General features: G+C 42.9%; 1 protein-coding gene across 1 annotated transcript in view; it reads right to left on the bottom strand.

Annotated features, from left to right (window-relative positions):
• arhgap32b (Rho GTPase activating protein 32b) overlaps nucleotides 1–15,206 on the bottom strand; it is a 100,076-nt gene that overhangs the window by 24,143 nt on the left and 60,727 nt on the right. Inside the window, exons 6-11 of the mRNA XM_069723737.1 lie at nucleotides 13,062–13,148; nucleotides 8,264–8,401; nucleotides 5,412–5,504; nucleotides 4,668–4,790; nucleotides 3,878–3,955; nucleotides 1,365–1,446 (exon numbers count right to left, since the gene is read on the bottom strand). Coding sequence (XP_069579838.1) covers nucleotides 1,365–1,446; nucleotides 3,878–3,955; nucleotides 4,668–4,790; nucleotides 5,412–5,504; nucleotides 8,264–8,401; nucleotides 13,062–13,148 — 601 coding nt within the window. The remainder of the gene's footprint in view (nucleotides 1–1,364; nucleotides 1,447–3,877; nucleotides 3,956–4,667; nucleotides 4,791–5,411; nucleotides 5,505–8,263; nucleotides 8,402–13,061; nucleotides 13,149–15,206) is intronic.

Genomic DNA, 15,206 nt, shown 5'->3' with positions numbered 1-15,206 from the left:
CCGACAGGGCATCTGCAGGTTTAAGAGAACTAAACACAGACTCTGGGTATTAGGATGTAGAATAAAAGACCAAACAACATAAAGCTGATGAATTAACCAATAACAATGATGTCTGTTAACCGTACTCAGGTAATCTAAATGATGTAGTTGTCCTGCAGATACAGATGCATTAAGGACACATGCAAAAATCAAACAAAGAAAACAAACAGCAACAAGCATTGAAACGTGTCTCATAAGCGGGGCAGGGGGTAGGGGGTGGGTGGGGTGGCCGAGCAGATAAAACTTGGGGGTGTTAACACCGCAGGATGCATGTCGATCAGCCGCAGTCTGAAAGGTTTAAAACGTGACAGTGTCTAACACCCGTTGCCCCTTCATGTGGATTTTGTGGAGTTGTTGGGTTTATTTTTTTTTTGGCGTGTTGTTTTTATTTCCATCCTGGTTGAATCCAGACCCTGGAGTCTGGGAGGCCTGGCGACGGCTCAGAGCCCCGGCTCCACTTGCATGGTTGCGACACTGAGTCATGCTGGTTGAATCAGTGTTTGGATTTGGAAGATGTGACGTGTACTCCTACGTTCAGGTTGGATCATGAGAGGGTTTGTTCACAGTAGCATGATATGTGAGGAGGTGAGAGTTCAACCTCAGCCTCTGCTGCAGAGGGTTTATGATCTACATGTGTAATGTCCACTCTCAGCGGTGGAATGAAGAGCTCATCTGTTCGCTGTGCAGCAGATTTGCATAGTGCCGAGTCAGTATAACATGATTAGCTGCTGTTTCAGGGGATGATTTTTCAGAATTATGGGTTTCCAGTAACATGCTCATGACCTGAACTTATATCATCTTTAAACCGATGATTATGTTTTGGAAGACCTCTGACAGGGCTCAGGACATTTATTTTCATGTGAAAATATTAAAAGAAATCCACTATAGAGCTATTAATGTTAATATAAATGCACTAGACTGAAGCAACAAGTTTGTTAGACACGCACACGCACACACACACACACACGCACGCACACACACACACACGCACACACACACACACGCACACACACACACACACACACACACACACGCACGCACACACGCGCACACACACACACACACACGCGCGCGCACACACACACACACACACACACACACACACACACGCACACACACACACACACACACACACACACACACACACACACACACACACACACACACACACACACACACACACCTCAATCATCCGTCAGACTGACCCACTTCCTGAGATCAGTGAGACATTAACTGCTTCTAACACATTTCCTGTGTGAACGGTGCGAGAGGAGGAAGAAGAAGAAGAAGAAGAAGAAGAAGAAGAAGAAGAGGAGGAGCAGTACCTGGTTTTGGTACAGAGTTGGTCATGGACTGCGGCACTTTATCGTTGATGAGCTCCACACACTCGCTGGGAAAGAAGCCGACCTGGAGAGAGGACAGCAGTGAGAGAGGTTAGAGGAAGTACCGTCATATTTTAGATAATAAAACAAAGATTGAGAAACAATCGAACATATTTAAGCTATTTTAGTTTTATTCTAAACTTTTTTATTTCCTTGTTAACAATTCAGATTCATTCTGCCTCTTTAAGGAGGCTGAATTTAGTTTTGTAGAAGCTTTATATCTGGATAAAGACATTATCTGCACTTATGTACTCATTACAAGTGACTCCGCCTCCGGCTGACCTACGACCCCTCACAGAGGGTCCTGCAGCTGGGTGCTGCATCCGTCTGTTTCCCAAAACATTTAGAAAAGATGATTTATGTAAAAGTCTTCGTGTCCTCGTGGTCAACATGTATCAGCAGAAACAGTCTTTAAGAGTTCAGAAGAAGCTCTGTGATCCAAAATGAGGCCGACCGTCCGCAGCCAGTGAAATATAAGTGGAGGGATCAGTGGGAGGCTGCTGGCGGCCGTCCTGCCACTGAGCCCGACTGGCAGGACCACTTCCTGTGGGCTCTGAGCCAAAACACACAGAGGAGAGAGGGCAGCGGGTCAGAGGAGGGTCAGGCTGCTCACACTGAAAACACTTCTGACGCACTTCTTTTTAACTTCGTTTTGTATTTTAAGACTCAAATTAACATATTAAAAAATAATACTCAGTATATTTACTGCATTAATAATATATTTATACGGTCATTTTCCCGTGCAGGTTAAGAAGTTGTTTTGACCACAACTTAAAGACTCCTGTTGTACACAGCTGTGATTCTTCCCACGCTGGCTTCATGCTTCAACACACCTCGTTTACTCTCCAAATGTGCGCTGACTTCTTCACCGACTTTGTGGCCACAATCTACGTTTATTATGGAGCTCCTGATTTATTAATGCAGCAGCTGGTTGTGCGGTCGAGCTCGTGGACCTGCTGATGCACCGTTCAGTCTCTGAACTCACCAATAGATCAGAACTTAATGAGCTTCAAAACATTTTCAAATGCAGTTTTAATCCAAATGAGATGACTACAACACGACTAGAACATCATAACCGTGATGTTTTCCTTCATTCCTGTTGGTACAGAGCTGCTTCGCTGTTTCAGTGCAGAGCGGCAGGAGGAGGATACGAACACAACGAGCGGACTTTGTATGAACGAGACTGTACCTTCGGTAAACACTTTATCCATGTGTCTAGTTCAGGCTGCGGAGGCTTCATATCAACATGTTTTCACACAGAATGAGGACTCTGGATTTACTCTGATCCGTAAAGAGCCAGAATGAACCGGAGGAATCGTTGCAAGAAGATCCTTTCATAAACACAAGCAATGACATATGTTGTGGTTATTAATAATCATCTCTCAAGCTTTTGGTGCATGTTTCTTTTCATCACTAGAACCTCCTGGGTTTGGTGTGTGATAAGCCTTTAAGTGCATGAATGTGTGACTCCAACTGGACTTCCTGGATCACATTTCTCTTTTCTCCTCTCCAGTAGCTGAAACAACACCAACGCAGCTCCACATGTGCTTTTAAAGCCCGTTTTCTGCCTCCACGCCCACTGACTGAGTCTGGGCCAGTGTTTGGTATACACATACATAAAATGGACATATTGTCCTCCTCCAATATGATTAAACTATATTAAAGAAAGAAAATTTGTAATATACATCTGTTCACTTTAAGGACCAAAAACCATCTCAGTATAATTTTCCATCTTCTCCCTGCAGCTCCACATACAACAGATCGTACAATCACCCTTTCGTCAGTCTTGTAGTTTGCTGGCTGTGAGACTGAATGACCACTTGGTGTTTTCTCCCACATTAAAGGACAAATGACCTGCGTGTCAGTTTGTGACATCACAATCTCACAGAAGTCCAAATGACACAGTTGCTGAACGCAGCTTGTGTGTTTTTCTCTGTGGGCTGAACATTGTGAGACTTTCATTGGATTTATACATCTTATCTATAGTCAAAGACAAAATAGAAATCTGACTTTACATAATATGGGACTTTCTGCAGTTTGTTTCCTTCAAGCCTCTGGCAGGAATCATCTAGGGAAACTCCCTTATCTGCTTGTCTTTATTTCAATTTTCCACTTTATTTCTAGTATCATAAGAAAGCAAAATGCTCGATGCTGAGAGAACCACAGTGGACTGAAACTAAACTTCCCCAGCAGAGAGAGTGTTATCGGATTGTACTGAAGACTGAGGAGGAATATGAATCAGCTGAGTGTTACAGACGGAGGCAGCATCGCCCTGTAATCTGTACACAAGCTTCACATGAAGGAGGTTTTGTAAGTTTCTGTCTCTCATCAAACTAGTATTTGAAATCTTTACAGAGCAACGTTCTCTTCTCGCCCTCGGAAAAGAAAACCCTGAAGATGAAGTCTAATGAAGAGTTTGCAGCCTGAAGTACAGACGGTGTGTTGGTGCTCTGTACCTGGAAGCCGTGCTTCCCCCTCCACCACGTGGTGTCTTCTTTAGGAGGCATGTCGATCACCGACACGATGTCACCGACCTGCAGAGCAGCACACGGACAACATGAAAGTTCAACTTCCAGCTGGAAGAGCATCATTTCAGTCTGGATTCCTCCAAAAAACATCTTCATCTGCCATGTTTGCTCGCAGTTAACATTTGTGTTGAAGAAGACATATTCATCACGTCTTCACTTCTTTTTCTCTCTTATGACGATCTGGGAGTGAAAACGTTCAGTCGTGATCAGTTCTGAGAAAAACTGTGCATATCTAGAGGCAGGGAGAGTGTGTGTGTGTGTGTGTGTGTGTGTTTTAACATTAACATGAATCATCTATAAATGCCTAAAGAAGCAGACAGTGAGGTGCTCAGTAACACATCAGGAAAAGGAAGGTGGTCTTTTGTAAATCCTCATCTGGACTGAATGTTCTTCTGTCTGGCGATCAACATGTGGATCTCTTTACTGAGATGACTTGTGATTAAATAAATAAAATGGAATTGAATTGTAAATGGATCCTAACCAGGATGATTAAGCTTTCGTTTGAGGATCAGTTGTGTGCTGCTGCAGTTCAGGATGATGTGTTACAGAACATTGAAAGTAAACTCCGGGAACACGCTGCAGTTTTTCAAAAAGACCGATAAATGAAATGCTAAATGACAGATTGCAGTGTGTTACTAAAGGACCGGAGACGTGCCCCGATGTGATGTCATGACTTCAAAACAACAACAATAACAAGACAAACTATGATTGTGGTCACCTCGAAGGACAGCTCGTCGGAGGCCTGGGCGATGTAGCGCTTGATGACGTGGGCAGCAGCAATAGCGGGCACATTGATGGACGACTCTTCGTGGACCAGCAGATGATTCCCCTTATTGTCCACCTGGTGAGCACACACAACATTTACCGTCAACAGCAGCAGCTGGAGGACGACTCTGGTGGTTGGACAGGATACAGAGACATGACAGATGGTATGTGTGCATGTAGGATTTCTGTCATATCTTTGGTCATCTTCTGAAAGAGAAATTCATAAATTTCTTGTTGAGCAGCTTGCTGACGTGTTTCTGCAGAAAGAAGAAATAAACTGTGGGAAGGTTCTGGTGAAATGGACCAAAGGATTTAGTCTCCCTGCAGTGCTGCTATCGTTCTGGAAATCTGAGGTCATCCTTTCTTATAGAAAAGGTTCCTTTTCAGATGTTTGGTTACTGTAACCTCTTTGTTGATGCAGTTTTGTTGTCTGCAAAATGTCCCCGTGATGTTTTGGACGCTTCCTTTGCAGCATGACGGGACTCTGCAGTGTTTGAGAATAATGCCAGCAGGCTGTTCTGTTGTGTTGGATGAGTGTTACACTGCAGGTTTGCTCCAGTAAAACAACACTACGATGCTTTTCCTTATTCCTAACGTGCAGCAGCTTTCACACACTTCCACAAGGACCACTGACTCTGGATGTAACGGTAATAAATCACAGGTTTTCCATCAGTCAGAGGAGAGCTGAGAGACTTACCTCCATCCATGTGAGGGCGGGGCCACAGTTGATCTTGTTGTCAGCGATAGCCGAGAGCCGAGAGAGGTAAGCCAACAACATCTGGGAAACGGACTAACATGGAGGGAAACACACACCAGTCAGAGTCAATACGCGTTATCATTTACGACTGCAATCATCTCCTAATAATTCACTGATTAGTAAACTTATCAGTTAACGGTGTTCATTATTAACTTTAGAAGTCTGTAGTTATGTGTTGTTCTATGTGTTACAAGCAGCTAATGAAGCGGCGAAAGAGTTCTGCATGTTAGTAAACCACAGCAACGACTTCATATTACAAGGGAAACTTAGTTTTATAGTTTCTGGTGCCACAAATCTGCACATTGAACTAATGGGTGTGTGTGTTTGGGAGGAGGGGTGGGGGGCGCACTTTATTTTATAAGTACTTTATTGGACTGATTCTACATTTGTAATGTGAAAGAAATGTGACAAACTCCATTTGTTTACTTCCATCCCTGAGTGTGTGTATTTGTGTGTTTTCCTCCCTGAGTGTGTGTGTAGATGTGTGTTTTCCTCCCTGAGTGTGTGTGTGTGTGTGTAGATGTGTGTTTTCCTCCCTGAGTGTGTGTGTAGATGTGTGTTTTCCTCCCTGAGTGTGTGTGTAGATGTGTGTTTTCCTCCCTGAGTGTGTGTGTAGATGTGTGTTTTCCTCCCTGAGTGTGTGTAGATGTGTGTTTTCCTCCCTGAGTGTGTGTGTGTGTGTTTTCCTCCCTGAGTGTGTGTTGTGTGTGTGTTTTCCTCCCTGAGTGTGTGTAGATGTGTGTTTTCCTCCCTGAGTGTGTGTGTGTGTGTTTTCCTCCCTGAGTGTGTGTGTGTTGTTTTCCTCCCTGAGTGTGTGTAGATGTGTGTTTTCCTCCCTGTGTGTGTGTGTGTGTGTGTTGTGTGTTTTCCTCCCTGAGTGTGTGTGTGTGTGTGTGTAGATGTGTGTTTTCCTCCCTGTGTGTGTGTGTGTGTAGATGTGTGTTTTCCTCCCTGTGTGTGTGTAGATGTGTGTTTTCCTCCCTGTGTGTGTGTGTGTGTGTGTGTGTGTGTGTGTGTGTGTGTGTGTGTGTGTAGTGTGTGTATGTGTGTTTTCCTCCCTGTGTGTGTGTGTAGATGTGTGTTTTCCTCCCTGTGTGTGTGTGTTGTGTGTGTGTGTGTTTTCCTCCCTGAGTGTGTGTTAGATGTGTGTTTTCCTCCCTGAGTGTGTGTTTGTGTGTGTTTTCCTCCCTGAGTGTGTGTGTGTAGATGTGTGTTTTCCTCCCTGTGTGTGTGTAGATGTGTGTTTCCTCCCTGAGTGTGTGTTGTGTGTGTTTTCCTCCCTGAGTGTGTGTTTGTGTGTGTTTTCCTCCCTGAGTGTGTGTGTAAATGTGTGTTTTTCTCCCTGTGTGTGTGTGTAGATGTGTGTTTTCCTCCCTGAGTGTGTGTGTAGGTGTGTGTTTTCCTCCATGAGTGTGTGTTTGTGTGTGTTTTCCTCCCTGAGTGTGTGTGTGTGTGTTTTCCTCCCTGTGTGTGTGTATGTGTGTTTTCCTCCCTGTGTGTGTGTTTGTGTGTGTTTTCCTCCCTGAGTGTGTGTGTGGTGTGTGTTTTCCTCCCTGAGTGTGTGTGTAGGTGTGTGTTTTCCTCCCTGAGTGTGTGTGTAGATGTGTGTTTTCCTCCCTGAGTGTGTGTAGATGTGTGTTTCCTCCCTGAGTGTGTGTAGATGTGTTTTCCTCCCTGAGTGTGTGTAGATGTGTGTTTTCCTCCCTGTGTGTGTGTGTAGATGTGTGTTTCCCTCCCTGTGTGTGTGTGTGTAGATGTGTGTTTTCCTCCCTGTGTGTGTGTGTGTGTGTGTGTGTTTTCCTCCCTGTGTGTGTGTTGTTGTGTTTTCCTCCCTGTGTGTGTGTAGATGTGTGTTTTCCTCCCTGAGTGTGTGTTTGTGTGTGTTTTCCTCCCTGAGTGTGTGTGTGTGTGTTTTCCTCCCTGAGTGTGTGTTTGTGTGTTTTCCTCCCTGAGTGTGTGTGTTTTCCTCCCTGTGTGTGTGTGTGTAGATGTGTGTTTTCCTCCCTGAGTGTGTGTAGATGTGTGTTTTCCTCCCTGTGTGTGTGTGTGTGTAGTGTGTTTTCCTCCCTGTGTGTGTGTGTGTGTGTGTTTTCCTCACTGTGTGTGTGTAGATGTGTTTTCCTCCCTGTGTGTGTGTGTGTGTGTGTGTTTTCCTCCCTGAGTGTGTGTAGTGTGTGTTTTCCTCCCTGAGTGTGTGTGTGTTTTCCTCCCTGATGTGTGTTTTGTGTGTTTTCCTCCCTGTGTGTGTAGTGTGTGTGTAGGTGTGTGTTTTCCTCCCTGAGTGTGTGTAGATGTGTGTTTTCCTCCCTGAGTGTGTGTGTAGATGTGTGTTTTCCTCCCTGAGTGTGTGTTTGGTGTGTGTTTTCCTCCCTGAGTGTGTGTGTAGATGTGTGTTTTCCTCCCTGTGTGTGTGTGTGTAGGTGTGTGTTTTCCTCCCTGTGTGTGTGTAGATGTGTGTTTTCCTCCCTGAGTGTGTGTAGATGTGTGTGTGTGTTGTGTGTTTTCCTCCCTGAGTGTGTGTGTGTAGATGTGTGTTTTCCTCCCTGAGTGTGTGTTTGTGTGTGTTTTCCTCCCTGAGTGTGTGTGTGTAGATGTGTGTTTTTCTCCCTGTGTGTGTGTTTGTGTGTGTTTTCCTCCCTGAGTGTGTTAAGGTGTGTGTTTTCCTCCCTGAGTGTGTGTAGATGTGTGTTTTCCTCCCTGAGTGTGTGTTTGTGTGTGTTTTCCTCCCTGTGTGTGTGTAGATGTGTGTTTTCCTCCCTGAGTGTGTGTTTGTGTGTGTTTTGGGTGTGTACCTCTGTCTGATCAGTCAGACTGTCCAGGCGAGGCAGCTCAGGCAGCTGTGAGAAGCGTCGGTCGTAGATGCAGAGGTGAAGGTGTTTGTCCAGGACACGGAAATCCTCATAGCTGCGCTTCACAATCCAGCTTCGACCCTGCAGAACACACACAGAAAACACAAAGTTGTCATGTTGTTTTTCTCAAATTAAAGACTGTTGCAGTGGACGGGAGCTGCACACAATAATATCTGTGCTCAGTTCGCTGAATGTTTGTATCTGCTGCAACAGCTGAAAACAAGCAACTGACTACAAACATCTCAAAAATCCATAGAACAAAGAACTGAAACAGGAAAATAGGAAATAATGGACATGATATAATATATAAGACCTTTCAATAGGAAGTGACAGCTCAGAGCATTTCAGGAGCGTGTCAGTGTCACGTTACAGTTTCTGTAGAGGGAGATGTGATTAGGGACCCTGACATCACCAGAACTATATAATACCAGCACCAACACGTGCACTGAGCAGGGAGGAGCTGCAACCTTCATCACTCCACGTTTGGTTGCTTCATCAGCACCTGAGTTACACACTTCAGTGACCACTGGTCCAGATACTCCAGGGATTTCTGGACATGATCACAGGGGGTGAGTTTTGTATCACATTCAAGAAATGAGCAACAGAGACTCTTGAAATGATTCAGAAAGTCTACACACTAAGTTACTGAAGGCAATGTTGGGTCTCCAGTCTAAAGGGAGTTTACATCTGGGAAAGTTGATTTTCTTCATATACAAAATCAAATGAAACCAAAGGTGGTTCAACAATTCGGGAAAGAAGAAGCTCACATGATTTGAACATTTAGATTGTGGCAACCCAGTGGTTCATTCGTGGTTTTAAATATTCTTCTCCGGCTCCACAGATGACACACAGTTTCATGTTTCACGACAACCCAACAACGTTACCGATCTAATCTTTCTGTCCTTTAATGATTTTATTTCAGGATTTTCGTTTTGTTGGCAATTTCTTTGTATTCTCTTTCCTTTAAAAAGCTCTTTGAAATTAAAAGAAAAATGCTACAAATTAGGTTTATTGTATTAATTATTTATTTTATATATTAATAAAATACCCGTAACCACCATGTTACCTTCAACACTGTCCTCATGACTTTCTCCTGTTGTATGATATAACATGACATGATATGATATACAGTGAACCCTCGTTTATCGCGGGGGTTACGTTCCAAATAGAGACCGTGATAGGTGAAATCCGTGAAGTAGTAACCTTTATTTTTTTTACAATTATTATACAATGAAATACTCCATAATACATTGAAACCAAAGAACAAAACCTTTTTACAGGCCCAAGCATTTGTTTAACAAATAAAAGTACTGTATAAATGTGTTTTTTTTTACAAATAACTACTGTACTGTAAAATAATAATTTTAATCATCAATACGAACTGAAGGCTTCAAATTGCTGAGATCGCACCGCCCCACTGCGACCCGAGTCATTGGATTAGAACGGGAGGAAATGAAAAATGATTATGAAAACAAATACAAAGTACAGTCGGACAAATAGTGACTCGTGTATTTCACTGCTCTTCTGACTGAGCCGCTGCATCCTGACTCCGCTCTGCAGCGGTTCTTTCTTCTAAAGCCGGCGGTGCAGGTGTGGTTTTTCAAGAGAAGAACATAGTTATCGGTAGTTGTTGTCGCTCTTTTTTCTTCTGGGCAAAAAGATTCTTATAAACCGACATGCCACCATCGATTATTTTTAATTTGGCAAGCTGTTTTACGTACGTGTACATATTAAACCGCAACGTTATTGACAAACAGGTAGAGAAGAAGCGGAGAGACTGTTCAGCCAATCAGAATGCAGAACACAATGCACGATGCAAATCCGTGAAGCAGCGAGACCGTGAAAGGTGAACCGCGTTATAGCGAGGGGTCACTGTACATATGATATACATATGATATACGATATATGATATGATATATATGATACGATATATTATATGATATATATGATATTATATATATGATACGATATATATGATATGATACATGAGATGATACATGATATATATATGATATATATGATAGATGAGATGATACATATGATGATATATATGATATGATACATGAGATCATATATGATATGATACATGATATGATGTTATATGATGATATATGATATAATACATGATATGCTATATGACATGATATATGTGATATGATATATATGATACGAGATGATACATGATATATGTGATATGATATATATGATATGAGATGATACATGATATGATATATGATGATATATATGATACATGATATGGTGATATATATGATCTGATACATGATATGATGATATACATGATATAATATATATGATGATACATGAGATGATATATGATATGATATATGATATATATGATATGATACATGATATGATATATGATATAAGATATGATATAAGCCCACAGCAGTTTGTTCAGGTTGTCTGGTCTTGTCTAAACTGAAGGTCAAACATGGACAACAACAACTCTTTTGTGAGTAGTTTTACTTTGTGGATGACATTAGAACAAAGAGCCGGCAGCCTGTTGTGTCGCACTGCTGTGACTTCGCTTTATCCTTTTCCCCCCGCAACTGTTTCCTCTGTTTCTGTCCCTGCAGACATCTTTCCATGCCTCTAATACAAAGACACTGACTCAGACAATGAAAAAGAAAAAAGGATCTCAATCTCTCATGGACTTGTAAACTCTGATAAATTAAATGTCTTCATAAACAGAGAACATCAACAGCTCAGAGGCCTTTCTGGTAAAATACAGTGATTAAATGCCAACAGTGTGAAGCAGGAGAATTGCCCTCAATCCTCCACATTGAAAGTAACTTTTGTCTTTTGTCTTTTTTTTTTTTAATTTGAAAGAGAAAATAATCTATTTTACGGATTTGTTGTTTTCTTTTTTTATCCAATAAGACGGAGCTCCAAACCCCGCTGAGAGAAACTCCTGGTGGAAAAAGTATTTTGCTTTGATTTGCCCTTGATGTGCTCCGTCTGTACTGAGGCCAGGGCTCGTGTGACGGGGACTGCAGTGCACCACTCAGCCCACTGATTCTAGTGCTGGCTGGGACGGACGCCACCGGGGGGCTCTGTGGGCACGGGGAACTCTTTATGCTTCCCTGCCCCACTTTCAGCCGGTGCTCCTGGCTCCCCCTCCTCTCTGGTTGTGTGGAAGTGAACCAATCTCTCTCTGCTGTGCTACTTTCTCTGTTTAAAACCGAGTGCAGAATTCAAGTGTACCAGGTTTTTATTTTTTCTCTCTGATTTAGATTTTGCAGTTTTCTGATGGCTGTAAAAAGTTGGAATTTCCAGGCGCGTGGCTGCATACTTGCCGAGGTTGTGAGAATGGAAGAAGGAGAAGCATCTTTAAGAATGCATGACAATGGAAGCTAACATGTGACTGGATGAGAATGGGGCAAAGCCTCTGAGCAGCTGCTGTGCATGTGTGTCTGTTGGACCTCAAGGCTTCGTGTTAATGAGGTCATCATAAATAACATCACTGTTACTTCAGCCTGACATCTCTCTTTAAAAAAGAAACTTTACAGATCAGATACAGAACAAGTAAAAGCCAACCGCAGCAGTGGCTGCATGTGCTCGGCAGCAATGGCTCTCAACTGGCTGGTTGTGGCCCACTTTCAGGGTCGAGGATGTGCTTGTGGGAAAAAAAAAAGTTGAAGAATTTTTTTTTATAAAACTTTTAGTTTGAAGTCTTTAGAATTTCTGCTGTGCTTTTATTTTGAAGGCCATACATCTCCTATGACAGAGTGTGGATGCGGTATATGACACTAACCTCCAGCATTTGTAAACACGGAGAAATGCAAATAGGACATCATTAAATGTGTTTTCTCCCACAGAGGGCATAAAGAAGGACCTGCTCCGTGTGTTTGTGTGCAGCTGAGCGCTCGCACATGAAAGCGTGCAGACGAAACTAAAACGCCCTTCATGAAGTCAGCTTACATCGACAAACCTGTTGAGTACAACTGCAGGAGCTGAGGGCATCGCCACGGCAACGCTGAGGTCAGTGTGAGTCCTCTGATCCATAATGTCTCCAGTTAAATTAAAATCTGATGAGCATCATCAGTTTCACTTAAAAAGCATATAAACGAGTAATTCAAGAGAAAACAGCCTTTTTCATTTAATCGTTTTTTTTAGCCTTAGCTGCACTTTCTTTGCTTTTTTTTTCAATTTAATGTTTTTAGCTTCATGACTGAGACCAGATGTGGGTCCGGAGGCTGGACCAGTCAGAACCACGGTTCTATTGAACCTCTGGTACTTTGTGGACGTGGAAAGACAGTTTCAGTAGTGATCAACATTTAAAAATAAAATGTCTCCTCTAAGAGCACAACATGAGCAGGCCGACCCGGATACTTCAGCCCAGGTAACATCCTGAAATCTGCAACACGTCCACGATACGTGAAGAACTGTGAAGCCCTTTCTGTCCCACATTCTTCAGAATCATTCACCCGTCCGGGCATTCAGCCACAGCTCTTCTCATTTTCTACATAACTTGGATGGTTTTTGAAACAATGAGTGAAGTGTTTGAGAAACGCTCCGCTCGGAGCCGAGAGTGTGTCGGACCTCTGAACAGGTTGTACCGAGTTTCATTTGTGGGAGGAAAAAAAGGTTTCAGAGAATGGTCAAAAGCAGGAATACATTTTTATACAAATGTCTGTGTGTTTTCCGTCTCTGTGGGACTTCATATATAATCTTATAGAAGTATGAATGTGATGAGAGGTTCGGCAGGATGCTGTCTTACCTGGCAGTAAATATGAACTAAGTAGACCAGCTCCTTGGACTCGTAGCCATTCCTCGTCACTTCACACTGTTCATCCCCGAGGGACAACTGAAAGACAGAAAGAGAGGAGCTCAGCATTAGACACGTCTTCATCTCACAAAAAGAGCTGCACTGATTTCAGCAGCTTCAACAGGTCTGTGATTAAAGACCTGTGTGTGGACCAGTGATGCATCACATGCACGAGACCTGCAAACATTCTCATCTTCTACTAATGATCGCATGTCTGACAAACATGGCGGGAAGGGAAGGTTCACTTCATTTAATGAGGCTGCAGCTTTATAGCAGAGCGAGCACAAGATCCAAAACAATTATGCAGCAAAAAGAAAAGTCTGATATTAATTTTGAGGCCACCTGTGGTGAAATTTCAAGGTGAAGTCTGGATTATTAAGTTTTAAGTTGCCCGGGTATCCAAGACTGTGTTCAGACAAACCAAAGGAGGACAAAGGCAGCTTTTAATCACAGGAATGAGATGACATGAACATTCAAATCAGTTCCACTGGCAGGAAGCTTAAATAAGAGAATAAATTATGTAATCAGATGGTTATTGTTCTACTGATGAGCTCCCAGTGAGCGCTGCTGACCGCCCATATCCTCATGAAATATAGATGAGGAAACCAGCGTGAAGCTGGGAGCGCTGCAACATCTGGCGGCTGCTGAGTGGATAGAGACGCATACGGACAGCTGCAGGCAGCGCTCTTCTTCATCAGCCTCATCTTCACTACATAAACTAAAACTGAAACTCTGACTGACGACACACCAGAGAGCCACACCCTGTCTTATCATTTATCCACACAATCCACCAGCAGACGAAAATATATAAATTAATAGATTTGTTATGTTTTGATGAAACAGAAATGTTTTCCACATCTATTTAATATTCAGCGTTTTTATTCTTACAAAATAAATCGAAACCAGTTTGAGGACCAGCTTCATTATTTGTTATTTATGTCTCACCTGAGCGTCGCAGCGGAAAAACTCCATCCAAAAAACATTTTGACGAGTTTCTGTCTGATGTATGAAATTGAATGTTTTCTTATCGGAGACTTGTAGAGGTCAAACATGGCGTCACCAGTTTGCTTCCATCTAAATTACACAGAGACCGACCAGATGACAACATTTCTTTATATGCAGGACATTTGACCGTATTCAGTGCAGAAATCCTGTTTCCACAAAATACATCTGAATGAACTCCTAATGAAGCTTTAACCGACATCACACACCTCTCTCATATTCATATGGACAACAAAACAATGTGCGTCCATACGTAGTGTTGAACATCATACAGCATGTAAGTGATTCAATTGAAAGTTGGATCTAATGAGCCTGATTCATAAAGGTCAGTTATAAGCAGTGTGTTTGAAGGCAGATGTTCGGTTGTTCTGAGCGGCTTCACCCGAAGGCAGAGTGGAAAGCTGGTCTCCATCTGGAGGCTCACAGCTCCTGGAAGTCTCACCCAGTGTTTCACATCAAAATGGACAAAAACAGCTGTGTATGAAATGGAAAATAACAAGTTCAAATGGCGGCTTTGTCTCAGCCCAGTGGTCACACTAGGTTTCAGCTCTCCTCGTGACCAGACCTCACAGCTTCACCCCCAACAAGTTTTCCAAACATTAGTCGACAACAAGAATCTTAGTTGACCAAGTTTTTAGTCAACGTTTTATCACGGGAACAAAAACAAATCCCGACAGAGACGTAATAAATAACTTTTTTTTACTGGCTGAGCCTTTAGGAAGGAGTCCTTGTGGGTAACGACTGTCCAACATCAGCAGCACGTAGACGCTGATACATGCACGCTGTTAGCAGTAATGAAGTTACAGTGATCAGGTGTAAAGTGTGGAGATAAGTAGCCAGATAAGGACCACGTAGCCTCCAGGTCTTAAAAATAAGGCCACAAGCTGCAATACCAGCGAGTGCCACTAGAGGTCGGCTCCAAAAAGCCTCCGGCTCCATAGACTCCCATTCAACTTCTCTCATCAAATCCAAAGTGAATAAAATGTCCAGTCTGTGGTTAGGAGCTGAAAGCCAGGCTTGAGTGAAGACACCAACACAGCCTGGAGCCACCCACACACCCACATACACACCCACACACCCACATACACACCCACA

This window comes from Brachyistius frenatus, unplaced genomic scaffold (genome assembly GCF_029030835.1).
Source record: "Brachyistius frenatus isolate BFR_SWC_R1_liver_20210118 unplaced genomic scaffold, ASM2903083v1 Contig_343, whole genome shotgun sequence".
NCBI classification, from domain to species: Eukaryota; Metazoa; Chordata; class Actinopteri; family Embiotocidae; genus Brachyistius; species Brachyistius frenatus.
Note: the sequence above shows the minus strand (reverse complement) of the source record. Positions and strands in the feature narration are given on the sequence as shown.